Below are 19,799 nucleotides of genomic sequence, written 5' to 3' on the forward strand. Positions count from 1 at the left end.
CCGGCCAGAGTGGGTGCTTGCCCGCCGTTGAAGATGTTTCAATCTTTACGGATACAACACACGTCAACTCCCTGACCACTGGCTGATCCGCGTTTGATTTCCACTTGACAGCTGGGGCCACTGTGGCCAATTCGAATTTGCATCCGTGAAGCTTTGTGCTGTAGCAGTGTAGCAGTGTACTCCGTACTTGAGCGATTGTGTATCCGAACGGTACCGTGTCTGTGTCTCCCGAATAATTTATCCATCTCGACTCAGTTTTTGTGGCCTCCATTTCTTGGCAGCCTTGGGGCGCGGCTCATATTCTTGGAGCTGAAACCGTGGGCATCTCCATCCATTCTGATTTAACCGCGCCGTGGCCTGGCCGCAGCATCAACAGTAACCTTGGGGGCTTCATCGTCGAAACCAAGTTGAGGCTCAAGACGATCTCCCTGCCGTCCGGCAAGACTGATCCCGGATCCTCATACTTGATCAATGCGCCAGAAGCTCTCGTCCAGGATCCCTTTCACACCCCCGCGCAACTCGTCTCATACGCGGTTGACGCCATACTTGTTTAATGTGGGCCTTTTCAAATAACTGTCCAGTCTGGACATGCTGTCCCGAACCTTAGTCTTGACTTTATCCGCGAGAATCGACGCGAATTTGCCCAGCAAGCGTGCGCCTGATCGACCTGCCAAGCAGTCGATAGCCCAATGCAACTGTAAAATTTGGCATAGGCGGGCAAAGTTGATGTTCATGATCGGTCAGCTGCCGAACGATGTGATGAGATGTGACCCCCATCGATCCGCGTATGAACTAGCTCGGTGTAGAGTTGTATTGTACGTAGCCGCGAGGCGGTCATGATGTATTTTCCGTTGATAACAGTGTCGCAGTAAAATGTAAGGGCAACCAAGTCCCTCAAGCTCAAGGGCGCAAAGTCACCAAAAGCTGGCTGCCCCCTCCTCAGGCTGGCCCTGGCTTGCGCGCCTCACAGGTCCGGACCCGGGCTAGAACGCTCGTTCCTGGCTAGGAGCTATTGTGCGGGGGACGGAGGACCCTTTCAGGCTACTGGCCAGTGAAAGAAGCAGCGAGGGTGCCTCTGGGTTAGGGATCCTCCTCCCCCAGCCTCCTCGAACACCATCCCATCCCATTATCCCTTGTGTCTTCGTCGTGGGTCACCTCGACAGCAGTCTCTCAGCGTTACTTCGCGCTGTCTGCGATGGCCGTATGTACCGTTGCGGATGTCTTGGGCCCGCTGAGTTCCCCTGCGTCTGTTCAAATGTGTGTTTGACTCGGCCGTGGAGCTATTTCTCTGCTATCTGGGTGCCTCTGGAGATTGTGCTGTGCAGATTATTATGTTGGCTCTTTGTCAATGGCGTTTATTACGAGTATCAGGCCCACGTGAACGATTAGCCACCGGAACTCCGTTGAAGCCTCGCTACGATAGTGAGGATACGCTGCGTTAGTATCCGTAGCCCACTTGAGCGAGGTGACTAACAAAGTCCATTGAATGCGCTGCCTGCCGAGTCGGGAATCAGTGCCAGACGTCTCTTGGCACTAATGACTTGCGCACTTGCCGGCCCGATACTTGCGAGAGTTGCCATTGACAGCGTCTTAGTCCCAGTATGGAGTCGCAAGTCAGGGAATACAGTAGGGACTGGCGTGGGAGTGAGGGGTCTTCGTATCTTTCGGGTTCCATTGATGATACATCGGCCGCGTTAGACAAGGCTCACCCACCGGCCTGTAGCGCCCGTGGTGTACTGGAAGCAGCCGCCCTTGGGCAGGGCGTCTGAGACAGAAGAGTGTAATTGTGCCGCTGAACCGCCTCGTTTTTTGGCATACGCCGCCGGCCCTGGGCTGTTTCTCAAAGAGATCATCAACCTGTGTACATAATGTCGCAGAGGCGGAGACCCATGGGGTGGATTCCTGCTTCCCAAGCAGAAGTGTTTGGGCTTCCACTAGTGCATCTCGGCCTGCAGCGCCATTCCCTAGCAGTGATACTGTGGAAACCATCTCTCACTCTCGTTGAGACACTGCGACACCGCTAGCGGAGGGTCGCGTAAACAACGAGTCAGTTGCGACTGTGGACTGGGAAGAACTCTGCGGGAGGAGAACCGCCAACGTCCCGGGGCTGGCCCCCGAGCTGGTCAGAGTCCAGGCAGGCAGCGTATGAAGCATGGCAACGGAAGAGGCACGGTCTGGTAGGGACTTGAGAGTCGCATCTCGCAACTCGCAACCGAGCTGCAGTTATCACCGTTGTATTTCCCAACTTGATACCCATTCAAGGTAACGCGGTGAGGTGAACCTGGAATCCAGTGGTCGGTAGCAGGCCTCGTGTGCCAGTCGCACCGCGTGCTCAGGCCACAATTTCACGGCGAGAAGAAACACACCGGGCAAGGCATGCTGCGCTGTTTGCTGCAATGACGGCAAAGCCCGCTGTCAGGTCAGGCGAGAGCGGCGGTCAATGGATCCGGTTGGAAATGAGGGCGGATCATGACAGGCATTGCCTGCCTCGCCGGGGTGAGAAGACGATTCTTCAGGTGACGACCTGAAGCAAGCCATAAACGGATAGCAAGCCCTTGACCGATGAGGCCGGGGTAGGATCCGGCAAGGCTTGTCGATGGTGCAAGCTGAGTGGTTTCTGACTTCTGAGTCCTGACGGCCAGCGGCTCAAGACGAACAAGGCCCAGCACCGGAGTCAGATGCGAGATTCAAAATGAAGGCAAAGAACTGGGTCGCGGCTGACAAAAGGAGGCAACTAGACACTCGGCAAGGTACTGTGTAAGGTATTCTGTCTCCGTCCGGCTGTCAGCCCCCTTCGAGAGACCCGAAGGAATGGAACTGCGCGGCACAGGTGAGCAGAGAAAGCCAAGTCGGGCCTGGTGTGTCCCCTGGGGGCCGTTGTTCACTGCCTGCTGCCCGTCGACATGGCTCAGGTCAGGGCTGGCACGCCGCACAAGGGCAGCTTGATGGTCGTGGCGTGGGATGATGCAGCGGTTTCCATTGGCTTGGGATTGGTGTTGCCCGGTTGGCAGCCATTGCCCCTTGCCATTGGATGAGATCACGGCCACAACCGGCATCGGAAATTTCCCTCATCCTCTGCCCAGGCACGTCAGGTTCCCAGCTCAAGGGAAGCCAGCAAACAGACTGACCAATCGAGTTCCCGGGTGTCGCTCCATTTGGACATGGCTTGTTGGGCTGGGTGCTGCCCACAAGAGCTCCCCTCCCCCTAATCTGCAGTTTTGCAACGGTTGTGGTCGACGTCACCACCACTCCAGACCAAGCACGACGGCTCGAGTACACTAAATCGATACCAGCGTGTACGTTCGAAGGCAACATCCAATCGCTGCTTGGCCATCAATAGACAGCTCTGGTTGGCGTACTTTGTCGTTGTAATAGGCGATGCGTTGGTTTCGGCAAAACCTTGCATCCTCCTTCCTAGCTTGCGACGTTCTGATGGCTTGCCACATTCACAACTCACTTCTGACCAACAATGCTCACAACCGACTTGGGCAACGTTCAACTGCCGCGAGCCCACAAATCCGTTCTCGTTGAATATGCCAATTTCAAGCTGCTCGTTCCCGCCGGTTGCCCAATTCAACGTCAGTCTCGGAACACCGCGGCATCGTATAGTTCAATATCGCCGTGTCCGTAATTCGATGTCTGTTCTTGTACGCGCTTCACTGGGATTCACCCAGGAATGCCCCGGATCCACGCCCTAGCGAGCCCGAAAAAGGCACCGTCTTGTCCCAGTGCCTGCCGGCCACGGCCATACTTACATGTCGTGCGTTGAAGCCAAACATGCTTGCCATGACGCTCTTTCTCGTAGATAGAAATTCGTAACCCTTGAACCATGAAAACTTACCTGTCAGCTTGTGGCCATGGCGCTGGACACATGAGTGCCTATCCTTGCGAGGGGTTCATGGCTGATCCATAGAAGAGGTCATGTCGAGGAAAAGTACCTATCTCCAGCATTTCCGTCCGGTAATGCTCGTCTACTGTGTACGCAGTATCCGTACAATGTTCAGCACGGCAGAGGGAAGTGGGCTTCGAAAATCGAAACCCCCACATGCAGTTCAACGTTGCCCTGGGATAGCTCAGTGCCCAGGACCGGGTTACATTGAAAAGGAGACAATGCCACGGCGGATACCTAGAGCAGACGTAAAAGGCCAAGGGGGTTGCTGTCAACGTTTGATGTGCACTCACGGATGAAATAAGCCTGGGCCAGTTGCTGAACTTGTCTGTCAAGCACCAAGGTCCACCAGCCTAAATGAATTGGCACTCTTTGATTGCTGAGGGGTTGCCTAGGATGGCGTCTCCGACCATACGAAGATCTCTTTGAAGCCAGTTTGGACGACATGCTGGCCCGATATACTTCGGTGCCGGTCTCTTCCACAGTCCGTTTGACCAGACTGCGGGCTTGATCCTTGATGCCTAGATTTTGCGGCCGCCATTATAGTCTAGCGGCTCTCCAAACCCGAAATATCTAAACCTTTTTTTGTCCTTTGATAACGTGCCGGCAACGAGCGATTCAACGAATATTCGTCCGGTGACTAGGATAGAAGTTCGCACTCGGCTTTGGAGTTTGAGGTTATCGTTTAACTTCATTGCGATGTTGATGATGAGTTTCCGTGCGGCCAGGTCAATCCCAGCGAACTAAAGCCTCGAGTTGTCTGTTTGAGAAGTGATCTTCAGGTACAGATACAGCCACGGACCACGAGAGAAAACCCCAGGCATGCCTGCGGCCTGCGCTCGCCGACGATCCATGTTTCATCAGGGTATATTCTGTTCTTCTGCCCACACGAACCCGTAGAGACTCCGACTGCGGCGGAGTGACGGTGTCGGCATATCATGAGAGAAAGGGTTGTGATTATCCTCTTGGTCCTGTCGGGTCTTTTTGAATGCAATATGACGAGTTTCTCTCAACGCTTCCCCAATCATTTCTCTGGACAATTCCCAGTCGTCTGGTATTCAGGTTGGCCATCACGCCAGATATAGCTTCGAGAAGATTGGAATCTCGTGAGACCCAGTGTATTCTTCTTTCTTAATCTTCTTCAGGTCCATGTCTCCGGATCGTGGCGGCGAAATTTGGAGCAAGTCCGATGCGTCCGTGTCCAATTTCCCCATCCCCAACAAGGGTTATCTTCGGTGCTGGGTGGCCCGCGCTGGAAACCACGGCTCAATACTCCGTGTAACAACCGGTAATTCGGTCACAGCCTCGAGAATACGCGGCAAAGGAACAACTTAGTCCTGGCGAAGCGTGGAAATCTATTACGCTTTCCCTCTCCAGCGTTTCTGGCACAGAGATTTCCGCCGAAACCGAGAAAGCAACGCTCTGAGTTGTCTTTACTCGACGAGAGACATGGAATGCTCTCGTCTGATACCCCAATTCTCTTAAAGCATCCCCACATGGACCCAGCGATGGCACGTGGTGCGAGTATCTCTATCGTCAGCTCAGCCCATCGCGAGAGCCCCTCGTCAAGTCCTACCAATTGGTGCGAGTGGACATCGCGAGTCACACGCCCTGTATGGCGACATCTGCATCTTTTGCGAGCTCATAAATTCTCTCAGTGTTCTCTCCATCCGGGGTCTGTTTTGGTGATTGGTCTCGCTGGGCCACTGACATAGAGAACCTCCGTTTGATAAAAATCAGAAGCACACCCAGGACAGAGTGTTGTATATCTCATGAGCGACCCTGTAAAAGATTGTATGAAATCATTTCCTTGGCCAATCAGTACTTGACTGGGTTCCGTATTCATGCAGATAGTGATGAAGGAGACGCAGAAAGATGGAGGCAGGTACGAATTGACGTGTCAGTCGTGTCACTGAGCGTAGCTGCAAGTCTTGCCCCGTGGATCCCACTGATCACTTGGTGATTCTTCATTTCGGCCTGTCGGTACCTCTATTAGATGCTTGGGGCCGCAAGTCCATTGCGATGGACTTGTGTGGTCTCTCCGTATGAGCTTGAGAAGATGTCCTACGAGGGTTGTCCAGATTCGTGCGAGAGTAGAGCAGGCATACTGCCGTAGAGGTTATCCCAGAGCATCGCGGCAGACGAAAAATGGCGTGATAGCTTGGGGGGTTCAGGGCGGTGACGAGCTAGTCGTTGGCAGGGTCGTATAGCAGAGGACGTGCGCCGCAGGAGTTGTCCAGCCCCCCTGGGTGATAGACTTGGGATGGGCGGAAGACGATCTCTGCGGAAGCAGAATTCCAGAGCCTGAGTTGGCGGAGGCCTGGATGAGATGTGGATACACCCACTGGCAGACCTGGGTCCCTCGAACACTCCAACAAGGGAGATCCAAGGCAAAGAAGGGGTGCTCCCTTCCAGACGGGAGGGACAACGATGACTGGCAGTAGGGCCTATCAACATCGGAATACTGGGCAACGCAGAGAGTTGATCTGGTCTCAATTGGGGCCGGGCCGAACGTACTACTTGAAACCCGTTTCCGATGTCAGAAAGACGCCCGTAGTATCACGTTACTTAGGTGTTTTGCTCGAAGAATGTAAGTCTCTTGTCAGACTCGAGACCCCAAAGAAGTTTGCAGTTTGCGGCGCCGTTAGTCTATTCTGAAATGAAGAAGAGTGTGAAACGGCCAGTCGAATGCGTGTGGCTGGCACCGATGCTGAAGGGGCACCGGCTTCGATGCGTGAAAGCTATTGGCCGAACTAGTCGTTCCTGCATAGGGGCGGAACCCGCATGAAGGTACGGATACCCCTATATGTGGTGAATGCTAAGGTTCATGCCCCCCCCCCCCCCGGCCGACAATGGCGGGCCTCTGAAGCTCGTGGAAAATGAATACCACCTCGGCGCAACCGTGATTGCCAGGTGAAGATTCTTCATCCGATCAATGTATTGCGGAATGCAGTCAGTCTCCCATGTCTACTCTGCAATGATGGCATGATACGGTGACCAGGAATCTGGACGGATATGCGACAAGTAGGTGGGCGGAGATAAGAAGTAGAGCACGTTCGACGATGATCCGTGAAAATGGCCTAGGGGAAGAATAGAAAACTGCTTGCAATGGGCTGCCGGGCCGCATTGCGCGCGCTGTGTAGGGCAGGCCGCTTCCTGAAAGGTTTCCAGCTCTGGTTCCTCGTGTATCCGTACGAACGGAGCATACGTAGGTGATAGACGAGATTCAACGGTTCAGTCTAGTAAGCATCCCTTCTGGGACCAAGAACTTGGACTGGCAATGTGCTAAGGATTTCAATATGGCGATCTTTGGGCGATTTGTTCCCCAGACGGGTGCAGCAAGTCCTTGGTATGGTTCGGGTCGACATGGACGGCGTAAAGTTTGCTGTTGAGACCGGGTGCCGGAGTTGCGTCCACCTCAAGCTAATGCACGCCCTTTCACACAGTACTTGTAGAGGCGAACGCATGGTCTGTGGTAGTGGCCGTCGCAGATCGGGCAGTGTTTCGATAGCAGTGCAAAGCCACAGTTGCACTCTACTTGTGTGAGTGATGTGATGTTTGAGAGGTGACTGACAAATGCCATGTCATCTATGTGATGGAAACTGTTGTCGAGACGTGTCTGACGGTGGAGACGTGAACGACCCATGGTGAGCAGCGAATACTTGCGCTCATGGAACTTGTATCGTGGCTATGGAGCCAAGAATCATATGAAGTTTGTTGAGACCTGCTCTTTTTCGGATGTGAACGGCTGGACAGGTGCCGTGTGCCAAGCATTGCCGTGCTCTGAAAGTAAACCGCGTAGCTGTCGCATATACGCCTGTAGTTTGGGAGAGACAGTTGTTGAGTCTAGAAGAGACGGGTATAGATCCGAGTCTAGAGGCAAGATTCTTGGCTGCGGCCGCGAGTAGCCTGGGAGGTCTGTTCGCGGGCCCCGTTCCCCAAGACCGATCTGGTGTTTGTGGCGTCATGTCTCGAGGGATCAATTTTCTGCTCGCCACGTTCCTGAACCCCGACGAAGATAGTAAGAGAGCTAACCATGACGGGGCGGTGCAGCCGTGATGACGAACGAAGAGGCTTCGCCTTCGTAGACGGTGTCGACGATATCGTGTGGACATTGATTCGACTCGTTCTTGGTAGTGTCTGGCCCGGCGGTGTCCATATCTTGGGCATTTCGAATGATGGATCATTGTCTGTCACTGGCGGGTCTAGTTATTTCCAGGAGACGCACGGCACGGCACAATGGTGGGCCTCGCCTATGCAGTGAACAGACAGTCATCAAAGTCGAAGAGGGACAGTCTGCGGTCTGTCCCGAGCAAAAGGGGAGAGGATGGTGCCCGGGTCGGTCGCGGAGATAGTGATCATGGTGGTGGTGGTGGTGGTGGTGTGTGAGGTTGTCAAGCAGTGTCATGGGTAGTTGGGGATCCGGTGGTTTCCATCACGTTGGTGGCCTCGGGGAAGAAGCCGCTGGTTGCCCGCTCCATGCAGGAAGAGGATGAGGGGGGTTCTGTGGCAAGTACTGCCTTGGGAAGCTGCGTCTAACAGAAATTCTATGTAAGGTAGGTAGCGGGCCTAGGCGTAGTTGAGCCTGCACGTAGTAAGCACTTCCCTCCTCTTTCCTTCCAGTTGATAGTTGCCGGTGATATCTCTACTTTTCAGTAAGGCGGTCACGACGGCTTAAGGTTCGTCTTTTTCCCAATTTATCTGCATACAGACTGTTAGGCAGTTGTTGAGCCCCTTTAAGGTACCTTGGTAAGTCAAGTAAGCTCTGTAGGCCCGGCACGAGACGTATTTATGGGGACTTAGGTAATACGGTACTTACTCTACGTTACTCCGTACGCAGTAAGGTACCTAAGGTAAGTATCTCGACAGCTCACAGTACGTACCATTCTCATAGAATATCCTGGAAGTAAGATTAAGACAAATAACCGGGTGATGTGATGGATGACGGGACTAAAATCGACCAGAACAGTGAACTTGAACATGTCCATAGAAAAGATACGTCCCGTTTCGACCCCGTTTCAGATGAAGTGATTCTACGGGGTTTGCTCATTGGCCCGCTGGATTCTGGAACGAGTGGGAGCTCACCGGTGCTCCACATCCCCCGACTGCGGCCTGCACCTCAGTCTGGCAATCTGCAGCATCTCTCACGCCGGCGAGCCATTTATCCTCAAGCTCGCAAGCAGGCCCGGCGGTGGCTGGGAAGTCGAGGAGGGACCCCAGATACGGATAGAATCATGGTGTTGATAGAAAGGCTAGTACGAACACTGACCTCGCACTTCTCGGTCTTCAATTTCATCTTGTTCCATTCTCACCAATGGACAGGGCCACCAGTGACAAGGCCTCGAGACACCAGTGTCCATGGTACGGAAAGAAAACCAACCCATTCAGGTCATTTCGCAAGGTGTTAGTCAAACAAACTTGGGTCCAGCCACGCAGCAAGACCGCCAGGCTTTCAGCTGAACTGCTGTTTTACACTAGCAGCAGCCACATGGGGCTTTCCAAGACCGAACCTAGAATAGGTCCCACGTTTTATCCCGGACGATCATCACTCCCACGTGAGGGCCAGTGGGCTAAAGTCTTCGCCGGTTCTTCTCTTTTTTGCCTTGCTCATGATGCTCATCTTCGTCATTCGAGACTTGATCCTAGGGACCCATGATGATCCTGTTTAGTCTCGTAGCTGAACAATTGCCTCCAGGGCTGGAACGAAAGGCGCAGGTGAACGGTAGTCCTGATTGGGATTTCACCAGAATTCTTTCCCCGTTTGTAATAAGTGGCAAGTCTAGCAGGTGTTGATGGTGTGTGCCAGCAATGCCAGCGTGCGTCCCAGACTCTCAGGCCAGAGCAAGCCACTAACAATGAACACAGGTATCATCGTATACACGAAGTGCTGATGGTGTATGCGTGTTCGTGTACGTGTAGGTGTGTGTGTCTGTGTGTGTGTCTGCTTTGCCGTATCTTCTTACCGCACCTATCGCCTAATCCGAGTGAGCATGAACCTGCGTACCCGATTGCACGAGTTCGTGTTGTTCTACTTGATAGTATGGCAATTGCACACACCATGCCCCTCATTGCGGATGAAGTTGAAGGGACCTGCCCCTTGTGGCGTGACGACTTTCGTCAACTTTCAGTCACCAGACCAGGGCCAGACGGCATACGGCATTTCCCGTTGCGGACTATCCAGTGTATATCACCCAGAAGTAAGATTCTCAGGCACCAGAGTCCGAAGGGTAGGCCGTTGATTGAGCCTTGCGGTCATTGTCTGCGGTGCGTTCTGGGCGTTTGATGTGGTAGCCGGAGCAATTGCCATGCGACGCAAAATCAAGGAACTGCACCACCAGTGGGACAAGCTTAGCACCTGCAGTAGTTCCCCTCATGGATTTGTTACCCCATTGGGATGGCCTGGACGTGACCGAGGCACACCTCGCCGGTCCAACTGTCGAATTGCGTTAAGAAAAAGTGGTACGAGGGACTACCGTACTGTGTTCGTTCAGTATCCGTAACGACCTAAACGATTCATTCCTTCGAGTCTAGCCACTTCCTCTGCGGGTTCTTTACCTCTTTGGACGAGAGGCTGGCAACGTCAGGGTATGGGATAGGGTACATACGGCGGAATGACCGCTAGGAATTTAGGAGACTTTTATCCGCACTGGATTCCAGTGTGATCCGAATACACTGGCTTGCATGATAGACACTTGCAAGTAGGTGAGTCTGCAAGTGGGCTGTCTCTACCGGTCGAGGAAGTGCGATTTGCTTGTCAGATTCGTTCTAGTATTCAGGATTCGGGACTGAAGATTGGACGCGAATGGTGATTGAGTCCATGTAGAATGCAACCCCCACAATCGGCCGGTGGCACGGGCAGGAAGCCAGGCACGCCGCACGCTGCACACATCAGGACGAGCAGTGGAGGGCCGGTTAACAAGCAGAGACAGGCCAGGCATGTCAGCCACGTTTCGTCAGCATCTTGGTCGCAGATCACCCACTCGCGACCGAACGTAGTGACCCTTTTTCTCTTCCCCCCCCTTTTTCAACTCTCTTCGTGCCTGGATCGAGAGGAAGAGGCGTAGGTCTGTGCGCAAGCAATGGTTAGAGAACAGCGGTAAACTGGAGAAGGGGAGGAGGTGGTGGTGGATGTTGGTGTCAGTCCACAAGCCATGGAGACGGGACGGGAATAGGTGGATGGGGAGAAGAAATGGTCAATCACCATGTGGTAAGGAGTACGCAGTAGAGTATTGAGCCAGAGTTGAGCGTAATGTGGTTGAAAGACTTGACTATCTGACGATACATGATGCAGGTAGACAATCGAGAGGGGCTCTTGGTAGCATTCGGGAATTTCTTGTCTGATCTGAGAGGGGCCAGGGGTACCTAACGGCATAATGTGGAGGTGCTGCTGCTGCTGCTGCACAACGCCACATGAGGAGAGCCACAAGTGGCGTCTGCAGATTATCACAAAGACGGTCAAGACGTTTGTGGAAGAAATAGTAACATAAGGTAGCCCACCTGCAGATGTTTCGAACCAAAAGATGACAAAGTCTGGTTCGGTGACACTCTGAGGGCTTTTCCTGGTGATGCGACGCGATGGAATACTTTGTAGATGCGTGGGAGGCGTTACAGTCTTCACATCATGTGGGGTCAATTGGACGATGATGATTTGCTCAGTCAGATTTTGGGGGTGGTGGAAAAGCGTGGGAAAGCGTGGGAGGGTTGGGGCAGCCCGAGGGCGGTGAAGCAGAGAGGTCGAGAATGCTCTTGTCGTGCTTTCCCGCTTGCCTTCCATTGTGTGCCTTGCTGCAAGGAACCGAGGGAAGGAAAGACTCTGACCCTTTTCGGCCCAATGTGGGGTTAAGAATGACATCGCCCACCAATAGATGGATCACTCAGAAGAGGGTATGCACGGCTCAGGGACAGATCAATGCGGGTAAAGTCGAGAGGCACACACGGCACAGTAATACGGCAGGAGCGAAATAAGGCAAGAGAGAAGGTATGTAAGTCAGACCTCCTCTCCCACCGGCACTCGAAGAACTTGTGATGGCAATTGCGTTTCTGTTGATGCAGGTGGTTCCCGAAAGATAATTTTCAAAGAAATGGAAGCAACAGCAGACGGAAAGGGTACAAAACAGTGAAAAGGAGGATCATGATCACCTCCAAGCGCAGAGCTCTTGTAGGTGCGGTTAAGTAAATGAAGCCGTGCCTTCCCACTCCGGCATCAAGAGAAGGTGACTGCCTTCGGAGCACCTGCCTTGGTTTCCTTGCATCGCAGCCATTTTTGGAGCAAGAAGGCAAGGACGCAGATGCGTGCCTTTCTGAGTTGAGTCAGTCTCGTAGAGTCAAGAGTCACGAGCCACGTTGAAACGTCAACAACGTCCATCTTGATAGGATTTATTTCTTCAATCCCGGGGGGAGAGGCGAAGCCCATGCACCACCACAATACACCACAGGAAACACAGGCGACGACCATGATGCTTGTCTTCCCCCCCCCCCCCCCCCCCCCCCCCCCCCCCCCCCCCTCCCCCCCCCCCCCCCCCACCCCCCCACCCCCCCCCCCCCCCCCTCCTCCCCCCCCCCCCCTCCCTCCCCCCCCCCCCCCCCCCCCCCTCCCCCCCCCCCCCCCCCCCTCCATTGCCACGTTTTACTTGGCCCCAAAACATATGTGCCAGCCGCCAAATCCCTGGCTTCTGTCCCGTGTCTGGTCCGACTTGCCCTCCCGCTTCCCGCCTCCGCCCTTCAATACGCAACCATCAACGAACATCGCGAACTTAGGACCTAGAGCGCGAATACACGACCGACGACCCTCAACATCGCCTTCGGCCCCTCCGCCCGTGCACCATCTTGTTCCCACCGCTCTTTAGGTCTCCAACTCAATTGATCGACAACCCTTTTCATTACGCATAAGGGTGTCATCCAACGGGATAGTTATCCCACACCACCCCACCTACCTGCTCTCGGGTCTTCACCGTGTTGTTGACGACGGAGTGGGAGAGCATCTTTCTTACCCTGGATCTGCTAGGTTGTCAAGTGATGCGTGTTACACTTCACCATCTGCGCTCCACCTCGTCGCCCAGCGCACTATACACACCCTTCTCAAGCAAAAGCCGCTTCGTCTCCTACGCTATCGGGCTGTGGGTGGTACATTGGAGGCCATTGTCGAGGCATCTAGACGTCTGTACCTCCTTTTGACGCTATTAAACCTCGTTGAGTGCCGGGGCCGGCCGGCCGGGGCCGTTCTTGCCGTGACGCCCGGTCTGATAGCATGGCGTACCAAAAGAAGTACTTCTTGGGCCGCTATGTCTGCCGCACCACCATCCCATGCCCGAACTGCTCTCTCGGTAGCAGCAAGACCCGAGAGCCTCATAGAGAGAGAGTACCTGCACACATCAAGGCGCTAGGCAACATGGCATGGGAGTTTTCAGGCGAGATAATATCATTTTTCGCGACTGGGCTGGAAGTCAACGGTGCCGGGTCATCTTCAACAGTCGTTGGGGCCTCGGCGACGATATCTTGCCTTCGCACAAACATCTTTGCCTTGCTGGCTCGGTTGCGACTGACGTGCATGGCAATCTCCAATGGCCCAGTTTTGGCCAAGGCTCTCTCAGCTCTCCACCAGCAACAGCTCCGGCTCCGAAGTATGGTTCCCCGGCACCTCTTCGTCGAATCCCGCATTGCGCTATCATCCCTGTGCACTAGGGTCGGCCTGCTTCTCAAAGCCCCGACCTCTTACGAATAGAGGACCTAACCTGCAAGGAACTGCCAATGGGCTCCATCGGAACGGGGGCCTTAGCATGCCATCAACTCCTGTCAGGAGGGCAAGGCCGCGATGTGTAGCTAGGGTTGATAAGGCAGGCCACCACCAGGCGAAGAAAGGTCGCCATTGGGTGAGCCGCTCCTTTGCAACCTATCATAGCCCACCGCCTCACACCACCCGCCTGCTGCGCACGAGCACCTATCCGTACTGTCGAAAATCTACTGTAGGACGACTCTCGATTAGTCTCTAACAAGTAGCTGTCGCCTGCGACTTCTCAGATGCAGATCCAACGTACGACGGGAAGACGAACAGGGGAAACGACGAGTCTAAGCCGCTGTTTGCGCCAACATATCTGGTCGGGCGGAGAATGCGTCTGTGGCTGCTCGACGAAGTGACTCTGACTTGACAGTGCTTATTTTAAACTTCAAATATCGAGAGTAGCTGCGATTTCGATAAGCCCGGACTCCTAAGGGAGATTGTGCTTATCAAAAGTATGGTTTATGACCGACAAGCCTCCGGAGCATTCAATGCCTAAAACTGTTGCTATTGTTCTATCACAACTCGTCTTTGAGACTGGTGACAGACGGACTGTGTAGTTTTGGAGGGGAAAAGGACAAGAAATCTTCGACAGAGGCACTGGGACAAGCCATTGACAGCCCCCGTTATGGCCCATGCAACTTTAACGCCCACCCAGCGACGGGATGTGGCCGCGGTGATAGGTAGTGCGTGATGGGGTTCTTCGGCAGCAAACGAAAAAAGCAACGAGAGGCTTAATCATAGCGTTGGGTCAAACGCACGAATCCATGCTCCTAGCGGCGCGAGTGAGGAAGCGCTGACGTGCGATTACGACAGCAGCAGTTTGCGACTGAGTTCCACACAATCTATCAGCAGCTGCCCTGGTGCCGCTTAGTAGACAACCCGTTGGTATACCATGGCCGAGAGCATGAATGAGAGGTTCTCAAATGAGCACCAAATCTGACTTATCATTGGTGGCCGGCCAGGATATTACAGCCTTTGCCCAATCCAGAGACCTAGAGTCTGGGGTAACTCTAGGCCATCGAAGCTTGAACTAAAACGGACCGAACGACATGATGATCCGCAGATTCAGATGGCTTGACACTAACGACAACGATTAAATGAGGCCATCCAAAGGAAGTGAATGTTAGCCTAGGGCGATGGAACGCGACAGGCGATATATGGTACTGTTAGGGCTGTCAGCCTAGCCTTCAAGCTCACCCCTGAGAAATTGGCATTTGAGTTCAAGACCCATGGACTTGCGACTTGCGAAAAGTGGTCAGCTTGACCATGACAAGTCCAAAGCATCAGCCCGACTTTCAACACACGTCCGCCACTGTTGAAATATCTTGCAGATTACATGCCGCACTCGGCCTACATGGACCCCTTTTTTCCCAGCTTTGGTACGTCTAGAGAGGCGCAAGCTACAGGGGACAGCTGCACCGATCGAGTCAAGTTCTGGATACCTCACGGAGTAGCGAGGTGCTTGACGAAATCACGGCATCTCCATTATCAGACCCTCCACGAAGCAAGCCCCTGTTCGGAACACCACTTCGGATGCGAGCCGGTATGAGAGACGGTCTGCTTAAGGTATGGAGGGCTCAAAGGTCATGCCAATGTACCCCTTGCACGTCCTTGAGGAGGGTTGATGGCCGCGCTGGCTTAGGTGAAAACAGAGCTGCCGTGGGGCCCTGCTTGGGCATTGAGGATGATTGACAAATAGCATGGATTCCCCTGCCTTACCTTGGTGAAGAATTTGGTGCGGCGCGGGACGGTTGCAACCGTTCCAAGTTGTTTATTCCACCTTCAACAATCTACCCATTGCTTTCAGCACAGCTACGAATCGACTTTCCCATAGTGTTAGGTCATCTTCGCCGGTCAAGGCCCATCAAAGGCGCATCATCGATCATTTGTCTTCGCTGAGAGGCCTCTCATTCAATCAGAGGACGTCAAGTGTACTTTCAGTCGGCGTATATTCTTGATGAAATTCGACTTTATGGCCATGGCAATGTAGCCCAGACCCTACTAGCGACCCCGTTGCGATTCTGCAAGCTGGCAACGATGCCTTGTCCTGGGGAGACGGGAGCTATTCGTTCCGATTCGTGACAGCATCTTGAGCCAGAGAGGGGAGGGCAATTTTCATCTGACAGGGATCGAAGAGAGGTAAATCCCACAAAGCCAGTGCTACTTTTGTTTGACTCCTCTCGTGGGCTTCATGGAGAAGAGCTCCAACGACTGTAGGCCCCCTGGGCGATGTTGAGGCAGTGTGTCAGTATGTATGAGGAGGGCTAAATCCTAGGGTGGCTAACAAGACATGTCCATTCCGAGCTGCACTCTTGAAACAACGCGGGCCATATTGCAGCCCTCTTCGGTGCCAGGCGGCGCATGAGTACAGAGTTGTCACCGCCATAGATGATGACAAAGGGTACTGCGGTACTTACGTCCCCCAACGCCAGGGTGGGAGAGCAATCGAGTTTGTTTCTTGGGGGCTAACAATGTCGGCAAGTCTCCAACGAGCAGGGGCTTGCAACCAGACTGGGCCCAGTGATAAGAGAGCTAGGGACGAGATACCAGGGCGGTCAGCACCGCAGGCTCAAGTGGGCAAAAAAAACAGCGTCGGCTACGGTTGGCCTGACCCAAGCCTGGACTGTGGCCTCTCCATTTGCACTGCAATGGTTTGGCAGATGTAACTCCGGCATGCAGCTGTCGTTGACGGCTCTTGTCGAGACCACGCGTTTGGCGGAGTATGCTGCCACAGACACCCGGTGATTGATGTGTTTGAATGTAACCAGACATGGAGGGGCCATGTTCATATGAGGGGCGAAGCCTCCACCTGCGAAGTTGACGACAGCATTGCAGTCGTCGAAGCGGTACGTACGGCACTGACATCTTAACAACTACAGATGGAGATCAGGAGGGGCACATGAGGGGACCATTGGTAAGCTCATGAGCGCTTTTCTTCTTCTTTTTTCCTTTATCCTAATCTTTCTTTCTATTTCAAGCTCAAGCTCAGGGACAAGCCTTCTCCATAAGAGCTTGGAATGTGGGCGTGCAGCTGCCGGGCGTCAATAACCTAGATGCTTGTTTGCTGGGTACGAGACCTGTCACGATAAAATTTCCTTCCGTTGCGGGCTGATCGAAATACGCTTCGTCAACAAGAGCCGCTTTCCAATGGGTTACCGACGCGGCCTCGAGGCTTTGCAGAGCTTAAGACTGGGGCAACAAACCATGAGACGACTCAAGAGTCAAGGGACGCCTGGAAACTCGAAAGGCGCGAAAGGATTTACGTAGCACATCGGCTTGGACAACTAGAAGACGCCGCGAAGTTACGCTACTCCACGGGGAAGGCGGATCACGATCAAACAAGGACAAGAAGCTTTCTTGTCTGTCATCTGGCATGCGGGATGCAGTCTAGTGCAGCTGCGACAAGCTTGCATCGATAGACGGGCTGAAGGACGAGGATGCGACGCAAGGAAGAAGCATTACGCTGCGTAGCGAAGGGCGGCTGCGATTTGGCAGCGCTGACATGACATGACGATGCCACACGTCTGCAGATTCCTGGTCAAACTCTAAAAGCTTGCGGTATCCGTAGAGAGTACAGACTATCCATACAGTCCTGCACAAGGAAGTGGGGAGGAGATGAGCCACTCAGTTTTGGCAGGCAATCGGATTGTGGCGGCAACAGACACAGGGCATAAGTCCCGACTCCCAAGAGTTTTGTGGGCAGAGCCCTTCCAACAAAGTGTGGGTTGAGAGGAGAAGGTCGATACGCATTTCAGAATCGAGTAAGGCGGTGGTCCAGTCAGTGAAGGATTCGATCGATACCTTGCCGGAATCTACACTTTGTGACGAGCCGGGGCCGAATCTCTCCTCTGCGGCTGTAACATATCTCATCCCTCCCCACCGGAGTTTGTGCGACCATGCAGTGCAAAAGGTGGCAGGCGGCAGGACAGAATCTTCACACGAGGACAGCATCCTCAATTCGGCCTGAGCTGCAGATGCTTACTTGGACTGTCATCTTCCGCCTCCAGTCCTCTCGAGACGGCTTGATCACTAGCTTCACGGGCTTGACTGAGGCGCACTACGTCAGTCTCAAAGCTTACAACATGTCATCCATCCACCATCCTCCAGTATGCCAATACTCCCTCACGAGTTATGCTCTTATTGCTCCGTACACACATCGATAGAACGAGCATCGAAAAAGGGAGCATCAGGTCGACACATGCAACATGACACACCATCCTCGCTCTTCACCCCACCACCTTCGCTACCTGTCACTGCGGCTTCTCATGCCGTCTCCATTCTCTTGGACAACCCTACCTAATACCTTATCCTGGGCCTGGGATGGGTCGGCAGCACTGAGCAGACAACCACCACGACGGTGGTCAGGGGGGTGAGAAACTGGTCTTCTTTTTTCCTCAGTTTGCGGTGGAGGAGACAGAGAGCGAGCAGGGAGACAAGTTACGTACCTCGAGCAGAGGGGCAGAGTGGGAGAAGAAGAGACACTGAGAAGAAAAGGTGTGTGCCCCAGAAGCGGCCAGCTCGGAGCCAAAGGGGGGACCCCGGCGACCATGGGCCTGCAGTAGGCCCGCATCCCTTTTTTTGCCTTCGGGTGCGGATGCTCTCCCACCCCTGCCGGAGGTTTGGTTCTTGGCAAAGACTTTCTCGGGCGACACCCCCCTTCCTCTTCCCTTTCCGCTCGTAGAGCCCTTGTCCCTGAAGGCGAAGGTCTTTCGCTAGTAATGGCTTTGCAGACAGACAGCTTCAAGGTCTCTTCCGGCGGAGGTCCTACTCTGTAAGCCCTGGCTGTACCTGTCCTCCTCGCCTGTTCCCTGTCTCATTCTCTCTCTCTCTCCCTCTCTCAGTGTCCGAAGTTCCAGCATTGTACCTACAGGCTACGCATACTGCGTCTGCTGCTGCTGTTGTGCGCTGAAGAAGTGAGAGATTGAGCACGGGTTGGCGGGCTTTGGAGGAGGGGGGGGGGGGGGGTCGGGAAACAGGGAAGGCGGACTTGGCCCCGAAACCGCGAAACATGTCTCCTTCTGCTGTCTCTCTCATTTTCTCGCTCTTTTCTTCATGGCTAAGCCGGAACGAAGGTTTCTGCCTGGTTTATCGGTCATTTTTCTAAATTGGCTCCTTATCTCCTTGATATTCGGATGAAGGATGAGTGAGAGAGTGAGAGTGAGAGTGAAGAAAGGAGAGCGTAACGAGATTGGCAAGCGTTTTTCGGCCTCTTTGTCTCGTCTCCGGTCGCCATTGGGTGAGAGTTTGAGTTACCAGAGTTAACGGCTTACTTTTCGGTCCTCTTCTCCAATATGCCCCGACGGTCTTAATGCACCGGTGCTATCGGGCAGCTCCCCTCTCGAGTCTTCCCATCCACAGGTGCGCGCGTCGCGTTCTCAATGGGAAACGACGAGTCATTGTGGGGGGAGGGTTTCTGGGTGGATCATCTACTGCGTAAGAGGAAGCAAGAGGAAGCAAGTACGTACTCACCTACAGTACTGTGCGTCTCGGTTGTGGTTTACAAAGTATCCGTACTGCGAAGACGACCACGACGCCAGCTTGAATGGTATTTCTTCCAATGGATAGGCGTGGGCTGCAGGAGTGGGCGTGGGCGGAGGGGTGCGTCGACTGGGAGCTGGAGGAGCTGTGCAGCTTGGGAGTGAGAGTCTGGGAGAGCTCTCTAGGTGCGTGGTGCGCAGTACGCAGTATGGTCTACGGTCTACGGTCTAGCTTACCTTACCTTGACTAGGTCGACTGGGTACGTACCGCATCTCACTTTCCAGCCCCTGGCCCCTGGATCCGGCCCCGGTGAGTGGCAGAGACCAGATGCAGAGAAGAGAGACACAGAAACAGAAACAGAAACAGAAACAGAGACAGAGACAGAGACAGAGACAGAGGAAAGACAAGGAGCAGACAGGGGGAGAGCGAGCTCTGTAGGCTTGCAGGTACCTGTTGAACGTTTCCCGCTGTCCTGTCTTGCCCTGTCTCCTCGCACGCCCACACCACACCTGGGGGGCCTGGACCTGAACCCTGTGCCTGTTGACCTGCTGTACCTCGCCTTTCGAGAAACGACGAAGACGACGACGACGAAAAAAGAAGAATAACAGGAGACAACGGCGTGGGACAAGTCTCCAGTCTGCTGCGTAAGGTAAA

General features: G+C 53.9%; 4 protein-coding genes across 4 annotated transcripts; 2 read left to right on the forward strand and 2 right to left on the reverse strand.

Annotated features, from left to right (window-relative positions):
• Positions 1–251: 251 nt before the first annotated feature.
• On the forward strand, positions 252–554 carry CTAM01_02158 (uncharacterized protein; the record flags this gene model as incomplete). The annotated part of the gene is made up of 1 exon (XM_060518197.1): positions 252–554. A coding segment is annotated over one exon (303 nt), but the record flags the coding sequence as incomplete, so codon positions are not given.
• Positions 555–1,694: 1,140 nt separating this feature from the next.
• On the reverse strand, positions 1,695–8,048 carry CTAM01_02159 (uncharacterized protein; the record flags this gene model as incomplete). The annotated part of the gene is made up of 2 exons (XM_060518198.1): positions 1,695–1,765; positions 7,925–8,048. The coding sequence occupies 2 exons, from the start codon at positions 8,046–8,048 to the stop codon at positions 1,695–1,697; spliced, it is 195 nt and encodes a 64-aa protein (XP_060386831.1).
• A 2,794-nt stretch (positions 8,049–10,842) lies between these two features.
• CTAM01_02160 (uncharacterized protein) lies at positions 10,843–11,173 on the reverse strand (the record flags this gene model as incomplete). Its single annotated transcript, XM_060518199.1, has 2 exons — positions 10,843–10,969; positions 11,112–11,173. The coding sequence occupies 2 exons, from the start codon at positions 11,171–11,173 to the stop codon at positions 10,843–10,845; spliced, it is 189 nt and encodes a 62-aa protein (XP_060386832.1).
• A 1,963-nt stretch (positions 11,174–13,136) lies between these two features.
• Positions 13,137–13,610, forward strand: CTAM01_02161 (uncharacterized protein; the record flags this gene model as incomplete). Its single annotated transcript, XM_060518200.1, has 1 exon — positions 13,137–13,610. One exon carries the CDS (start codon positions 13,137–13,139, stop codon positions 13,608–13,610), a length of 474 nt encoding a protein of 157 aa, XP_060386833.1.
• Positions 13,611–19,799: the final 6,189 nt, after the last annotated feature.

Source organism: Colletotrichum tamarilloi, assembly GCF_030869305.1.
Source record: "Colletotrichum tamarilloi strain Tom-12 chromosome Unknown Scaffold_5.1, whole genome shotgun sequence".
Taxonomy (NCBI): Eukaryota; Fungi; Ascomycota; class Sordariomycetes; order Glomerellales; family Glomerellaceae; genus Colletotrichum; species Colletotrichum tamarilloi.